We start from the raw sequence: 15,846 nt of genomic DNA on the forward strand, positions 1-15,846 counted from the left end.
GGGCGTGATTTAGCTCAGTCGGTTGAGTGCTCGCTTGAGCTGTTTGCGTCGCAGGATCGAACCACCTCAGTGGACCCATTCAACTGATTGGGTTTTTTCTCGTTCCAACCAGTGCACCACAACTGAACAAAGGCCGTGGTACATGTATGTGCTTTCCTGTCTATGGGAAAGTGCATATAAAAGATGCCTTGCTGCATTAGGAAAATTGTAGCGGGTTTCCTCTGATGTTTACGAGTCAGAATTACTAACTATTTGACATCCAATAGCTGATGATTAATTAATCAATGTGCTCTAGTGGTTTCGTTAAACAAAACAAACTTTATTTATTTCTTCATCTATTTGAAATCCATATATTAATCATTATTTATCAGTTTTACTTTATTTCTCCACCTCCAATACAAACTTGTCTGTGATGAGTATCACACTTTGAGCAAATATGAGATTACGTCTTAGTATGACTTCTTGTGAATTAGTATTACTAAATTACTAAATTCAACATTTGCGTATTACATACGTGTATACAATAGATATCTCATTGGTTGAACAATGGACTGAGGTATAAATAACAACCAATACTAACATTGTAAGGCACTGTCCTTGACATTGATACACTAAGGTTCTCTTATGTATCCACCCACCGGCCTCGGTGGTAATCGTGGTTACACCATCGGACATAAGGCTGGTAGGTACTGGGTTTGCAGCCCGGTACCGGCTCCAATCTAGAACAAGTTTTAATGACTCAATGGGTAGGTGTAAGACCACTAAACGCTCTTTTCTCTCACTAACCATTAACAACTAACCGACTGTCCTTAACAGAAAGCCCAGATATCCGAGGTTTGTGTGCCCAGGACAGCATGCTTGAACCTTAATTGGATATAAGCACAAAAATAAGTTGAAATGAAATGAAATGTACCCACCCATATCCTACACACACTGATGCTCTGTATGCAGATAAGTACTGGATGTTGGTTATTTGCATAATTTTGGCATGCACCAGAGCTACATGTATGCAATTAAGTGGATTTGACTGTTTTATAATTATAGTGGCAGTTTTCTAAAGGTCTTTGTCTTCACAAAGAGGGTCCTTCACAATTCGCTGGTGGATCTCTATAAACAGTGGGATGTAGGTGACAAAATCCATGAAGTCAAACACTCCTTTTCCTTCTCGGTTGAATTTGCTGAGAACCTAAATATACAACAAAAAACATAGTATTGATAACACTGTAATTCTAAATGAAACAACCTCTTTAACATGTAACACTTAGGTTTTACTACACAGATGTCATCTTCCATTGAAATTCATGTTAAATTTAACTGCCCAACTTCAAATGAAGATTGCCAATAGAACGGGTTCTCGTTGGTGCCAAGAACATACAGGTACATGTACACCATTTCGAACATACATTATAAAAGCATTAATTTTCATTCCAAAATTAAGAACATTTCAGTCTCAGTTGTTTGCTATATGACCACATTTGGCTGTAGTACCAGTCTGAACAGGTGGTTCAGCAACCGATTCACACAGGCCAGTTCTTCCGTTATACACCCATGTCCCCAAAAGTCAGTGCACAATATTACAAAACAACATGGGCCAAATCCAGACAGAAGGCTTACCATTGAAAAATACAAATTGTTTTAATTCTTCCCCAATTAGTAGAAATGAATATGTGAATCACAACATGTGTCACAGTTAGGAACTATAGTGGACCGTGATCAATGAACTCTCACCTGGAAGTGAACTGTGTAGTGAGACCTAAATAAAAATAACAGTTTAGGTGTACGTCATTTCCTCCTATAATGAAACTGTGTAGTGAGATCTTAAGACATTTCAAGGGGAGAGCAATACTGGAAGGCTATTACCAGCCTAGGTGGTGTCATGGTTAAACCATCGGACATAAGGCTGGTAGGCACAGGGTACACAGCCCGGTACTGCCTCCCACCCAGAGCGTGTTTTAATGACTCAATGGGTAGGCAGAGGCCTAGCTTCCATACATGCAGGTACGCAGCTGCGTACCACCTGAGATTACAAATATTTTTAAAATTAAAATACATGATGTAAACTCACAGCCAATAACATTTTATTCCATCGCCGAAAAAGTGCACAAGACCACGACACCCTCTTATAGAGTCACTAACCACTAACAATTAACTAACCCACTGTCCCGAACAGACAGCCTATATAGCTGAGGCGTGTGTGCTCAGGACAGCGTGCTTGAACGTTACTTGGATATAAGCACGAAAATATGTTAAAAACAATGAAATGAAAGGGTGTTTCAGGCACGTTTTTTACAGTTAGTAATATCTTCTTGGATTGCGACCATATATGGTGTTGTTAAACAAAATAAACTTTACAGCCAATCATTTCTACTTGCCAGTCTTCTGTGTCTGAATTAATGGAATTGCTTATTTGGCTATTTCAAGACATCTGTTTGATTGTTTGATCATTTTGCCCAAGTAAACAAAATGATGACAAAATACTTTTGTAGCAAAATCAGTAGAAACATATACATTAATTATATCAAAAATATAAAAGTTTCTGCTTCAGTCCATCTTTTTTCTTAATTAAACCAAAGCAAACAAAGGACAAAATATCACCCCAAAAGTTTAAACAAATTTACAAGAACTTACATAGCTAACATGTTCTGGTTTGAGTCCACCTGCAGTAAGCTCCAGAGCCAGGCTTGTAGCCGAGGCGCCACCACGAGGGGTAGATAACTCATCATCAATCAACAGACTGAACAGCTCCTGAAGAAATAGAAAAACGCATTGAGAAATACATGTATCTAAATATTTGTTATCTTATTGTATTTATTTAATGTACTGTTGTTCAAATAACAATACTTTTTATTAAACCCTCTTTTTTCGGTGCATTTTGATGGGTTTTGTTGTTGTTGTTGCTTTTTGTTTCTTGGTTGGGTTTTTGGGGGGGAAGAGGCGAATTCTTTATTCAAATATCAAATCTAATATTGAAATCCCATCCCAACTTTATGTCTTCATAGGGTATACTGGTATTAATTAAGAAGAAAACAAAAGAGAAAAACTCTCCCTAATAAAACATCTCATCAAATTCCATATTAAACACCATTATCAAACAAATGTCTTCTGCATAGGGATATTGTCATGGAACTTAAATTTAAAGCCAGTTTTGAATGGACCTTAAATTTAAAGGCCATTTTTTACATTTCATATACCTTTCTTTTTGTCACAGTTATATTCAAGTATTTCTAGCTGTTCATTTAATATGTGCTGGGCATCGTTAAACATTTATTCACTCAGTCATGTACTCACTCACTCACTCATTCACTCACTCACTCTGGATAGCCAGGGACCTGTCCCGGGACAGAAAAAAATTAAGCGGAATATTTTGAAATTTACATCCAAAAAAATTAAATAGTGGGCCTTTAAAATTTTGATTCGCATCTCTAATTAATATAATTATCACTTATATATACACTCATGAATGTTCATATAAGATGACCAAAAACTACTTAATATTGAAGTAAAATTCATCATACTTCTGCACTAAAATAAGTAGGTTATGTGGCCATTTAACTATTAATGACTATTAATTTAACATCTCACCATCAAAAAGCCCATAGAAGAAAGCAACAAAAAATCATATAATTAACATCCTATAAAAAAAATTCCATATGAAACTGAAAAAAACACCAGTATATTTTCATTATTAAAAACTCATATCAAAATCCATATAGACATAACAAAATATCTAATAAAACAATCCTGTCTGTTGAAAAATGTATATAAAAGATCCCTTGCTGCTAATGGAAAAAAATGAAGTGTGTTTCTTCTCTAAGACTATACATGTATACATGTATGTCAGAATGACCAAATTTTTTTCATCAAATGCACTCTAATCTAAAGGTTTTGTTAAACAAAACAAAGTTTAACTTTCAAATAAAGAAAGAAATGTTTTATTTAATGACGCACTCAACACATTTTATTTAATTTTATATGGCGTCAGACATATGGTTAAGGACCACACAGATTTTGAGAGGAAATCCGCTGTCGCCACTACATGGGCTACTCTTCTGATTAGCAGCAAGGGATCTTTTATTTGCGCTTCCCACAGGCAGGATAGCACAAACCATGGCCTTTGTTGAACCAGTTATGGATCACTGGTCGGTACAAGTGGTTTACACCTACCCATTGAGCCTTGCGGAGCACTCACTCAGGGTTTGGAGTCGGTATCTGGATTAAAAATCCCATGCCTCGACTGGGATCCGAACCCAGTACCTACCAGCCTGTAGACCGATGGCCTGCCACAACGCCACCGAGGCCAGTCAACTTTCAAATAAAGACCAAAGATATTTATCTTAAGAAAAAATAACATCACCAGGATGCAGCTGTCAAATACTATTATACAAATGACCTGGGGATGACCCCATGACCCCGGCAAAGAAATGAAACCCTAGCAACAGATGGGAATTCATACCCCTATTATGTTCAGCCAGCCCGTTTTTTTTCTTAAACATTGAAAACAATTTGACTGATTTCCAAAGTGGTTCTTGGTTTAATGTGTTACATAAAAACTGTCCCCAGCAAGTGTTATACACACATTATTGGCTGAACTTACCGCAGGTATAAGCATTATATTCCAATTTCATTTGTTTTTTTATCATGCAGTAAAACATAGAATATAATAATGAAATATGTTTTTTAAAATTTCAGGCACATGAACAGGGTGTTTGGGTTTGGGGTTCAAAACCCTCATCCTGCTCAACCATTTTTTGTTTTTTTTAATGTATTTTTCTGGGGCCTCAACCCCACCTAGAAATGTTGCTCACCAGTCTAGACCCCCCTCCCACCCCACCCTCCCGAATACATTCCTGCTCATAAATTAAAGTGTTTTGTTGAACGACACCACTAGGGCACATTGACTAATTACTCATTGTCTCTGGATGTCAAACACTTGGTAATTTTTACATATAGTTTTAGAGTGGAAACTCACTTCATTTTTCCATCAGTAGGAAGGAATCTTTTTATATGTGCCATCACACAGACAGGATAGCACATACCACAGCCTTTAATATACCAGTCGGGGTGCACTGGCTGGAACGACAAATAGTCCAACGTGCCCATTGACGGGGATAAATTCCAGACTGGCTGCGCATCATGCAAGTGCTTTACCACTGAGCTACGTACCATCACACAGACAGGACAGCACATACCACAGCCTTTAATATACCAGTCATGGTGCACTGGCTGGAATGGGAAATGGCCCAATGGGGCCACTAATGAAAGAAGAAAGAAAGAAATGTTTTATTTAACGACGCACTCAACACATTTTATTTACGGTTATATGGCGTCAGACATATGGTTTAGGACCACACAGATTCTGAGAGGAAACCCGCTGTCGCCACTTCATGGGCTACTCTTCCGATTAGCAGCAAGGGATCTTTTATTTGCGCTTCCCACAGGCAGGATAGCACAAACCATGGCCTTTGTTGAACCAGTTATGGATCACTGGTTTGTGCAAGTGGTTTACACCTACCCATTGAGCCTTGCGGAGCACTCACTTAGGGTTTGGAGTCGGTATCTGGATTGAAAATCCCATGCTTCGACTGGGATCCGAAACCAGTACCTACCAGCCTGTAGACCGATGGCCTGCCACGACGCCACTGAGGCCGGTGGCCACTAATGAGGATCGATCCTAAACTGACCACACATCAGGCGAGCACTTTACCACTATATGTTCCGCTCCTTACCTGCGCATGCACCTGCATTTATATACTTTATCTAACTAATAGGAAGAAAACTCATACCTTGCATTTGTCCATCTTTACATTGAGCGCATTGTAGTCAAACTTGTTGATAAGCTTCCGTATCACTGGACTGAAGAACAAATATAGAACAGGTTAATACATTACTATCATTTTACTTTTAATGACTGCTCCCCAGTAGATATCATTTTACTTTTAATGACTGCTCCCCAGTTGATATCATTTTACTTATAATGACTGTTCCCCAGTAGATATCATTTTACTTTTAATGACTGCTCCCCAATAGATGTCATTTTACTTTTAATGACTGCTCCCCAGTAGATATCATTTTACTTTAAATGACTGCTCCCCAGTAGGTATTTTCAGTATTATTCTTAATACATATGTACATTGTACAAAACACTTTTTTTTGGGGGGGGGGGTTTGGGGGGTTTTGTGTTAGTTTTTTTGTGCTGACGTGTGCCCAGGACAGCATGCTTGAACCTTAATTGGATATATGCACGGAAATAACTTGAAATGAAATGGAGGAGGGGGTACAAAGCATACAAAGCTTGTGTGCATTTCAAAATTTATTTAATGTTTAGAAAATTAATGTGATCAACACTTGTTCTGATAATATGACACTACCAAAAATTGACCAAAATGTCTGCTGGCCATTCATTTATTTTCTTGACTATATGTTAAACATGTAATTTATTATCTTCCCTGTAACCGATTAATTATGTTTACATCTATACCGGACAACAACACAAACCCACCATTTTAATAAACAATAATTTCATGATAAAATTAATTACCCCGGTAGGTAAATAGAAATAAAGAAATGTTTTATTTAACGACGCACTCAACACATTTTTTTTACGGTTATATGGCGTCAGACATATGGTTAAGGACCACACAGATTTTGAGAGGAAACCCGCTGTCGCCATTACATGGGCTACTCTTCCGATTGGCAGCAAGGGATCTTTTATTTGTGCTTCCCACAGGCAGGATAGCACAAACCATGGCCTTTGTTGAACCAGTTATGGATCACTGGTCGGTGCAAGTGATTTACACCTACCCATTGAGCCTTGCGGAGCACTCACTCAGGGTTTGGAGTCGGTATCTGGATTAAAAATCCCATGCCTCGACTGGGATCCGAACCCAGTACCTACCAGCCTGTAGACCGATGGCCTGCCACGACGCCACCGAGGCCGGTCGGTAGGTAAATATAGACTGATAATATGGGCCTAAAATTATCAAGATATTGATCATTGTAAGACACTAAAACAAAGTGAACAATTTTAAATAAATATATAGAAAACTAAATTAATGTTTCTTTTTGTGGTTCTACATATTATGTAAGATAACACACCGGATCTAAATATATAAACAGAAACAGATCTGGACACATGGACAGACAGACCAAAAGACAGGTGTACAGACAGAATGACAGATCTACAGACAAAAAGACAGATGTACAGACATACACTTAGAGACAGAGATAGGCTGATAGACATGGAAAGACAAAAAACAAGAGACAGGCAGACACACATAGAGAGAGAGAGACAGAGACAGAGACAGACAGACAGACAGACAGACAGACAGAGAGAGAGAGAGAGAGAGAGAGAGAGAGAGAGAGAGAGAGAGAGAGAGAGAGACAGAGAGAGAGACAGAGAGAGGGGAAAGCAAGCATACAAACAGACAGGCAGACATAGACAGACAGACAGATATATAGGAAGGCAATCAGACAGAGAGAGAGACAGACAGATAGATTGGAATTAGGCAGCAGACAGGCAGACACAGACAAATAGATAGGAAAGCAGTTAGACAGTGAGAAAGAGAGAGAGAGAGAGTGACAAAGAAAGAGACAGACAGACAGGTAGATAGGAAGGCAGTCAGATAGAGAGAAAAAAGACAGACAGGGACAGACTATTTAATACATACTCAAGCTGTGTGACTTTCTCTGACAAGGCTGCGATAACGGAGAAGAGTCTGAAATTTATTCTCCTTCTTCCTGGGAGATCGAGAATCTGTAACATAATAACATCGTATTACAGTCCATTTATTACAGCCACTGTTCATGTCAACTTGTCTAGCTGTAATAAAAAATATACAAACAGTGGATTTCGTGCAAACCAGCTAGTTCACTGTCTATGATTTTTGGTTAAAATATTACAAATATTATATAGAGGCTTTGTCACAGATGTTTTTTAATATGAAAAATATCAACCGAGTCTACGTTAATCAGTATTCACTGGCGTAGGAAGTGAGGGGTCGGGGAGAGGGGGCAAAGTGGCATGTGCCCCCCCCCCCCCCCTTTTCAGATATTTTGCTTTATATTTGCTTTATAATAGTGTAAAAGTGTATAAAGTAAAGTTTGTTTTATTTAACGACGTCACTAGAGCACATTGATTTTTTATCTTATCATCGGCTATTGGACGTCAAACATATGGTCATTCTGACACTATTTTCAGAGGAAACCCGCTGTCGCCATATAGGCTACTCTTTTTACGACAGGCAGCAAGGGATCTTTTATTTGCGCTTCCCACAGGCAGGATAGCACAAACCATGGCCTTTGTTGAACCAGTTATGGATCACTGGTCGGTGCAAGTGGTTTACACCTACCCATTGAGCCTTGCGGAGCACTCACTCAGGGTTTGGAGTCGGTATCTCGATTAAAAATCCCATGCCTCGACTGCGATCCGAACCCAGTACCTACCAGCCTGTAGACCGATGACCTGCCACGACGCCACCGAGGCCAGTCAAAAGTGTATAAATATAAAAGTATGCCTCCTCCTACTTTTTGACACTTTCCTACGCCACTGGTACTACTTCTCAAGGCTCAGCTAAGATAAATGCCGATTAACTAGACAAGGTTGACATTTTATATATTAAAACACACGAGTAGTGAATTCTATTTATCCTATATCACTTCAGATCTAAAATAATATTTTCGTTCGATATTTAGTAAATCACAGTACTAAAGTCGCCTCCATCAGTAATATGACGCCATCACAATTAACACAATTTAGTTTGATGTCACGCATTTTAACAAAATCTTATGAAAACGTTATGCTGAGGTATACAGGTCTTGTTGGCTTGTAAACAAATGATCCATTCACAGCAACACATTATTACCTAGAGACCTTGCAAATTTGCATTTACCTCTAAATTTGCATACCATTATTACACAGGTTAATACACTAAATGATCATATGTGTTTATGACATGGATATCATGGGTAAGTTATAGAATAAATAGTTTTATATAATATTAGCTGGGTTGTTTTTTGTTTTGTTTTTTTAATAAATAGTTTATTGCCCCAGAAATATGTTATGATAGTGTCAGGGTTGGTGCCCTCAATTCACTACCTTACAAAATACATGGTAAACAATGTACTAATATATAAAAAAGGAGCAGTGACGAAAGTGGAAATAAAAAGATCCAAAAGAGAAAACTTCAAATGAAGTTATAGATATACTTCCAAACTGGCGTCATACTTAAAATTATACACATAACAAAAGTACTAAGTGTCTCAGTTGTGGCCTTCTAGAACTTTTAACCAGAGTTCCCAATTGTCGTCGAATTCTGTATGTACATGTATACAGTTTTTGTAATATATGTATTTCTCTATTTGTAACTTATCTTTAATAAAATTGTTGATACCAGTTTCATTTAGTGTACTCTTTTGTCATTTTGATTTGTATATGTAATATTTCACATTAACAATTAACCAGTTTACAAACATATTGTTTACTATTTATAATTCCAAATAAGACTGTGTTCCTATTCAACTGGGTATAATCACCTTTTTGTAATAACCATTTTTCTATAATACTCCAGAGTTCAACGACTTTAGGACAGTCATAAAATAGATGCTGCAGTGTTTCTGGTTCATGTGAACAAAAGTTACACATACTAGAATCAATCAGTTTTATTTTATGTAAAAAGGTGTTTCTTGGTATAATTCTATGTAAAATCTGGTACTTGGCTTCTTTTTTTGTTAACATTTCTATAATTTTAACTTTTCTAAAATTTCAACCATATTAATTATATCCAAAGCATTTATGCGTTTTTCGGCTGTCCTTTTACCACAAACATTGCACTTGTTTCCCAATGCATATCCAACATGCTTCAAAACACAATGATATCTTTATAGGACAGTGAATATTAGAACGGAAAGCATCTTGGTGTGTCAATTCTTAGACTGGGTAATGAAAGTCTCTCTATTAAACACTCACAAAATAGAGGAATTTGAACTCTTGGTCTGTGAGTAGATGGTTGTTGATTTGTTGTAGTGCATCTTCTAACTCATCAAGATTCATCTCAAAATCCTAAATAAACAACAACAAAAACAGTTGTCAACATTGTTTTTCAAATTGTAATAGTTAAAGTTTGTTTTGTTTAACAACACCACTAGAGAACATCTATTAATGAATAATCAGCTATGGCATAAATGATAATTCTGACGTGTAATCATAAGAAGAAACCCGCTACATTTTTCCATTAGCACAGTATGGATGGATGGATGGATGGATAGATGTACATATGCATGGATAGATGGATGGATAGATAGATGTACATATGCATGGATGGATGGATGGATAGATATATGTACATATGCATGGATGGATGGATGGATGGATAGATGTACATATGCATGGATGGATGGATGGATGGATGTACATATGCATGGATGGATGGATGGATGGATATATGTACATATGCATGGATGGATGGATGGATAGATAGATGTACATATGCATGGATGGATGGATGGATAGATGTACATATGCATGGATGGATGGATGGATGGATGGATGTACATATGCATGGATGGATGGATAGATGTACATATGCATGGATGGATGGATGGATGGATAGATGTACATATGCATGGATGGATGGATGGATGGACAGATGTACATATGCATGGATGGATGGATGGATGGATGGATGGATGGATGGATAGATGTACATATGCATGGATGGATGGATGGGTGGATGTACATATGCATGGATGGATGGATGGATGGATAGATGTACATATGCATGGATGGATGGATGGATGTACATATGCATGGATGGATGGATGTACATATGCATGGATGGGTGGATGGATGGATAGATAGATGTACATATGGATGGATGGATGGATGGATAGATGTACATATGCATGCCTGGATGGATAGATGTACATATGCATGGATGGATGGATGGATAGATGTACATATGCATGGATGGATGGATGGATTATTGGATGTACATATGCATGGATGGATGGATAGATGGATAGATGTACATATGCATGGATGGATGGATAGATGTACATATGCATGGATTTGATGGATGGATGGATAGATGTACATATGCATGGATAGATGGATGGATGGATGGATGGATGTACATATGCATGGATGGATGGAGGGATGGATGTACATATGCATGGATGGATGGATTGATAGATGTAGATATGCATGGATGGATGGATGGATGGATGGATGTACATATGCATGGATGGATGGATGGATAGATGTACATATACATGGATGGATGGATGGATGGATGTACATATGCATGGATGGATGGATGGATAGATGTACATATGCATGGATGGATGGATGGATGGATGTACATATGCATGGATGGATGGATGGATGGATGTACATATGCATGGATGGATGCATGGATGGATGGATGGATAGATGTACATATGCATGGATGGATGGATAGATGTACATATGCATGGATGGATGAATGGATGGATGGATAGATGTACATATGCATGGGTGGATGGATGGATAGATGTACATATGCATGGATGGATGGATGGATGGATGGATAGATGTACATATGCATGGATGGATGGATGGATGGATGGATAGATGTACATATGCATGGATGGATGTACATATGCATGGATGGATGGATAGATGTACATATGCATGGATGGATGAAAGAACAGATGCGTGGATGGATGGATAGATGTACATATGCATGGATAGATGGATGGCTGAATGGATGGATGGACAGATGGATGGGTGGATGGATGGATGGACTGATCAATGAATGAATGGATGGATGGATGAATGAATGGATGGATGAATGGATGGATGGACAGATGGATGGTTTGTTGGTTTGATGGATGGTTGAATGGATGGATGGATGGATGAATGAATGGATGGATGGATGAATGGATGAATGGATGAATGGATGAATAAATGAATGGATGGATGCAAAGATGGATGGATGGGTGGATGGACAGATGGACTGGTCAATGGATGGATGGATAGTTGAAAAACTGAAAGATTGATTTGTCGATCTATGGAAAAATTGACATGTGGATGTATTATCAGAATGATGAACTGATGAAAGTACATAACCTAATAAGGGACATACCGGGTCTGGTCTGAGCGTGTTGTAGAGCTGACTCTGCTGTCGACGGAACTGGTGCGGTTTCTCGTTGTCCTTCTGGTCTTCAAAGTAACACCTGGCACTGAGAGCATCCGCCAGAATCTTCTCACCTGAATACAGGTAAAGGTTGTTTTGTTTAACAACACCACTAGAGCACATAGATTAAATTAATTAATCGTCGACTATTGGATGTCAAATATTTTGTAATTCTGAGTCATCAGAGGAAACTCGCTATAGCAAGGGATCTTTTATATGGCCTTTTCCACAGACAGGAAACCACATACCATGGCCTTTGACCAGTTGTGGTGTACTGGTTGGAATAAGAAAAAAATAAGAAAAAAATCAGTTGAATGGATCCACCAAGGTGGTTCGATCCTGCGACACAAGCACCTCAAACGAGCACTCAACCAACTGAGCTAAATCCAGCCCCAAATACAGGTAAAGAGATTTCTTACCATCCAGCTTATTTTGAACAGTATTTCAGATATATATCGATAATTGTTTAGTCTTCAGAAACAAGGACATAAATCTTATATTTTAATCGATATTTGTCTCGAGTCTTCCACACTATATACCCTTAAGTCTAATTTCTTGAATGAATGAATGAATGAATGAATGAATGTATGTTTAACGACACCCCAGCACGAAAAATACATCGGCTATTGGGTGTCAAACTGGTAATGCAAACAAAGTGATGATCAACATCAATATAAACATTCAAAATTTAAATAAATTTTGTTTATAGAACTGTGCAAAAATACAAATATCACAGATAGATACTGACTTGTACTCAAAATTTCAATTATATCTCGAAAAAAACAAGGGGATTTGTGCTGTATTGGCCATTCTCAAAGAGAATGTTACACCCCTGCACCATGGTGAGGTCACAGCACGCACAGGGGTCTAATTTTGTGAAGTGCATCTAGCACTTGCTTTCAACTTGAAATCTAAGAAGCAAAGATTGGTTCTACTCAAAACAAAATGAATTTCAAGCCTTCAGATAAACAGCATTTAATAGCCACACAGGTAATATTCTGTCTGTCTGAAACAGTGCATACACAACAAAGTTGTAATTTTAAGGCAAAATAATTCCATTTTATAATTACTGTTTTGTAATAGGCGTCTGGATTGGTTAAAACGCTATTATTTGATCTGAAAAACCAACGTTCATTCTTACATGAATGAACTTGAAAACTGCACCTTTTCGGTAAACAAATAAAAACAGAATGTTATTACCGGAACTATGTTTTAGAGGAATTCTATTTTTATCCCAATATCGTCTGCACTGTGAGTGACAGTGACAATTCCGGCTTTAAACGACTCCGGTTTTGAACTGACACACATAATATATATGACAGGCCACAAAAACAAAGCTTCTATTAGAAGTTATAGCAGAGAATGCTCAACAAAGAGCGCAGCTCTGTCACATTTGACAAAAAAACCAAACCGACAACTTACACGCGCGAAAACACATACGCCTTTGTGCACAATTACATGACCTGTCCTTTCCAAGAATAATATCACACAATCACAAACTTCCTCTGAAATCCACACACACAGTAACACTGAAACCACTTTATCCCTTTCAAGTCAATGTTCACATTCACTTTTCACTAATTCAACTTTAATTAAAATTTATAAAACCTTATGTAAATCATTATAATGAATCGGAGATTTGACGGAAAAAAAATCGAATGTAACTTTCTGTCTGTGGGATGGTGCATATAAAAGAACCCTTGATGCTAATCGAACAGAGTAGCCCATAAAGCAGCAACAACAGATTTCCTCCCTCAATATCCGTGTGGTCCTTAACCATATGTCCGACGCCATATAACCGTAAATAAAATGTGTTGTGTGTGTCGTTAAATAAAACATTTCCTTCCTTTCTTCCTTGTGACTACAATGTACAATCTCTCTTTGGAAAGACAAGGTGACATCTGCAAATAATGATTAAGTTTTTACTTTTTTTTAAATTATGGGACAAGGGGAACAATTCTTTCCTTTTGCAAATATTTTGAACCCAGAAGCAGATTCAAAGATGGGCCCATTCCACCCCCACCCCCCTACACCCCACCCCCTAAATATATTCAAGTGTTTCTTTTTGTTTTTCTTTCTCTGTTTAGAAATTTATATTGGGTTGCCCTTTTTACAACTTGGTTCCTGTTTCCTTTTCACCTTAGTCTCACCCCCATAATAGTTCCTGGATCTGGCCCTGGAACCATGTACATTTATAGTAGCTTACCCTGTAAGTCGTTCAGTCTTCCTTTTAAATCACTAATTTTCTCCAGGGTTCTCTCTCTCTCCAAGTTCAGCTGTCGAATTTCTGTCTCCTTACTGAGCTGTAAAACAAAAACAAAAATTTAAAACCTCCAAATATACAACATCCTCTATGATTAAAAACCATATCTGGGGCGGGATGTAGTCCAGTGGTAAAGCTCTCGCCTGATGTGCAGTCAGTCTGAAATCGATCTCCGCCGGTGGGGCCCATAGGACTATTTCTCATTCCAGCCAGTGCACCACGACTGGTATATCAAAGGCAGTGGTATATTCTAACCTGTTTGTTCGATGGTGTATATAAAAGATCCCTTTAAATGTAGAGAAATGTAGCGGGTTTCCTCTCTATGACTACATACAGGTATGTATGTCCAAATTACCAAATGTTTGACATCCAATAGCCGATGATTAATAAATCAATGTGCTCTAGTGGTGTAGTTAAACGAAACAAACTTTAAGTTTAAAAATTGTATTAAGTCAGGGGTCGAATTTTATGCTATTCCGCAAATAGTAAATTTCGAAACGGAATAGTAAAACAATTCTTCCAATATTCGGAATACCGAAAATCGCCTGCGACTATTCCACTTACACTTTTTCTTCAGCTAGATATTTCTGCAGAACAAATCCTCGCGCTACTAAGACCTTTCTCATGCACTTACCGGTACACAATAAACGTCTTTTTGATCGAGACTAATGTTTGGAGTGAGTTCGTTTGTAATTCCAGCTAGTACACAGTAATGCATAGACTGGTATATAAACAATTGTTCGTTACGCAATGTTGTACAGGGCGACGTACATTAATAATTGAAGGGATAGTACATTTTTAGATGGAATAGTGTTTTTTGAAATTCACTATTCCTTTGGGATAGTGGTAAAAAAAAAAAAATTCAAACCCTGTAAGCCATCAGGACATAAGGCCGGTAGGTACAGGGTTCGCAGCCCGGTACCAGCTCCCACCCAGAGTGAGTTTCAACAACTCAGTGGGCAGCTGTAAGATCACTACACCCTCTTCTCTCACACTAACAACTAACAACTAACCCACTGTCCTGGACAGACAGCCCTGATATCTGAGGTGTGTGCCCAGGACAGCGTGCTTGAACCTTAAGTGGATATACTATTAATATAAGCACAAAAATAATTGGAAATGAAATGAAATAAAAATCATATCTTGATTTGCATCCCAATACAGGGCTTGATCTTAAGAATTTGCTAACTATACCATTTTGAATTGTTTTTGACATAAAGTAAAGTAAAGTTTGTTTTATTTAACGACGCCATTAGAGCACACTGATTTTTTATCTTATCATCGGCTATTGGACGTCAAACATACGGTTATTCTGACACTGGTTTTTTTTTTAGAGGAAACCCGCTGTCGCCACATAGGCGACTCTTTTACGACAGGCAGCAAGGGATCTTTTATTTGCGCTTCCCACAT

General features: G+C 37.9%; 1 protein-coding gene across 1 annotated transcript in view; it reads right to left on the reverse strand.

The window, feature by feature from the left end:
- Positions 1–266: 266 nt before the first annotated feature.
- The window catches only part of LOC121377513, a 35,612-nt gene continuing 20,032 nt past the window's right edge, over positions 267–15,846 (reverse strand). Inside the window, exons 11-17 of the mRNA XM_041505527.1 lie at positions 14,380–14,476; positions 12,123–12,247; positions 9,965–10,057; positions 7,668–7,753; positions 5,784–5,853; positions 2,629–2,745; positions 267–1,186 (exon numbers count right to left, since the gene is read on the reverse strand). Of these exons, the coding sequence (XP_041361461.1) occupies positions 1,055–1,186; positions 2,629–2,745; positions 5,784–5,853; positions 7,668–7,753; positions 9,965–10,057; positions 12,123–12,247; positions 14,380–14,476 (720 nt within the window). The 3' untranslated portion in view covers positions 267–1,054. The remainder of the gene's footprint in view (positions 1,187–2,628; positions 2,746–5,783; positions 5,854–7,667; positions 7,754–9,964; positions 10,058–12,122; positions 12,248–14,379; positions 14,477–15,846) is intronic.

Source organism: Gigantopelta aegis, chromosome 7 (assembly GCF_016097555.1).
Source record: "Gigantopelta aegis isolate Gae_Host chromosome 7, Gae_host_genome, whole genome shotgun sequence".
Classification (NCBI taxonomy): Eukaryota; Metazoa; Mollusca; class Gastropoda; order Neomphalida; family Peltospiridae; genus Gigantopelta; species Gigantopelta aegis.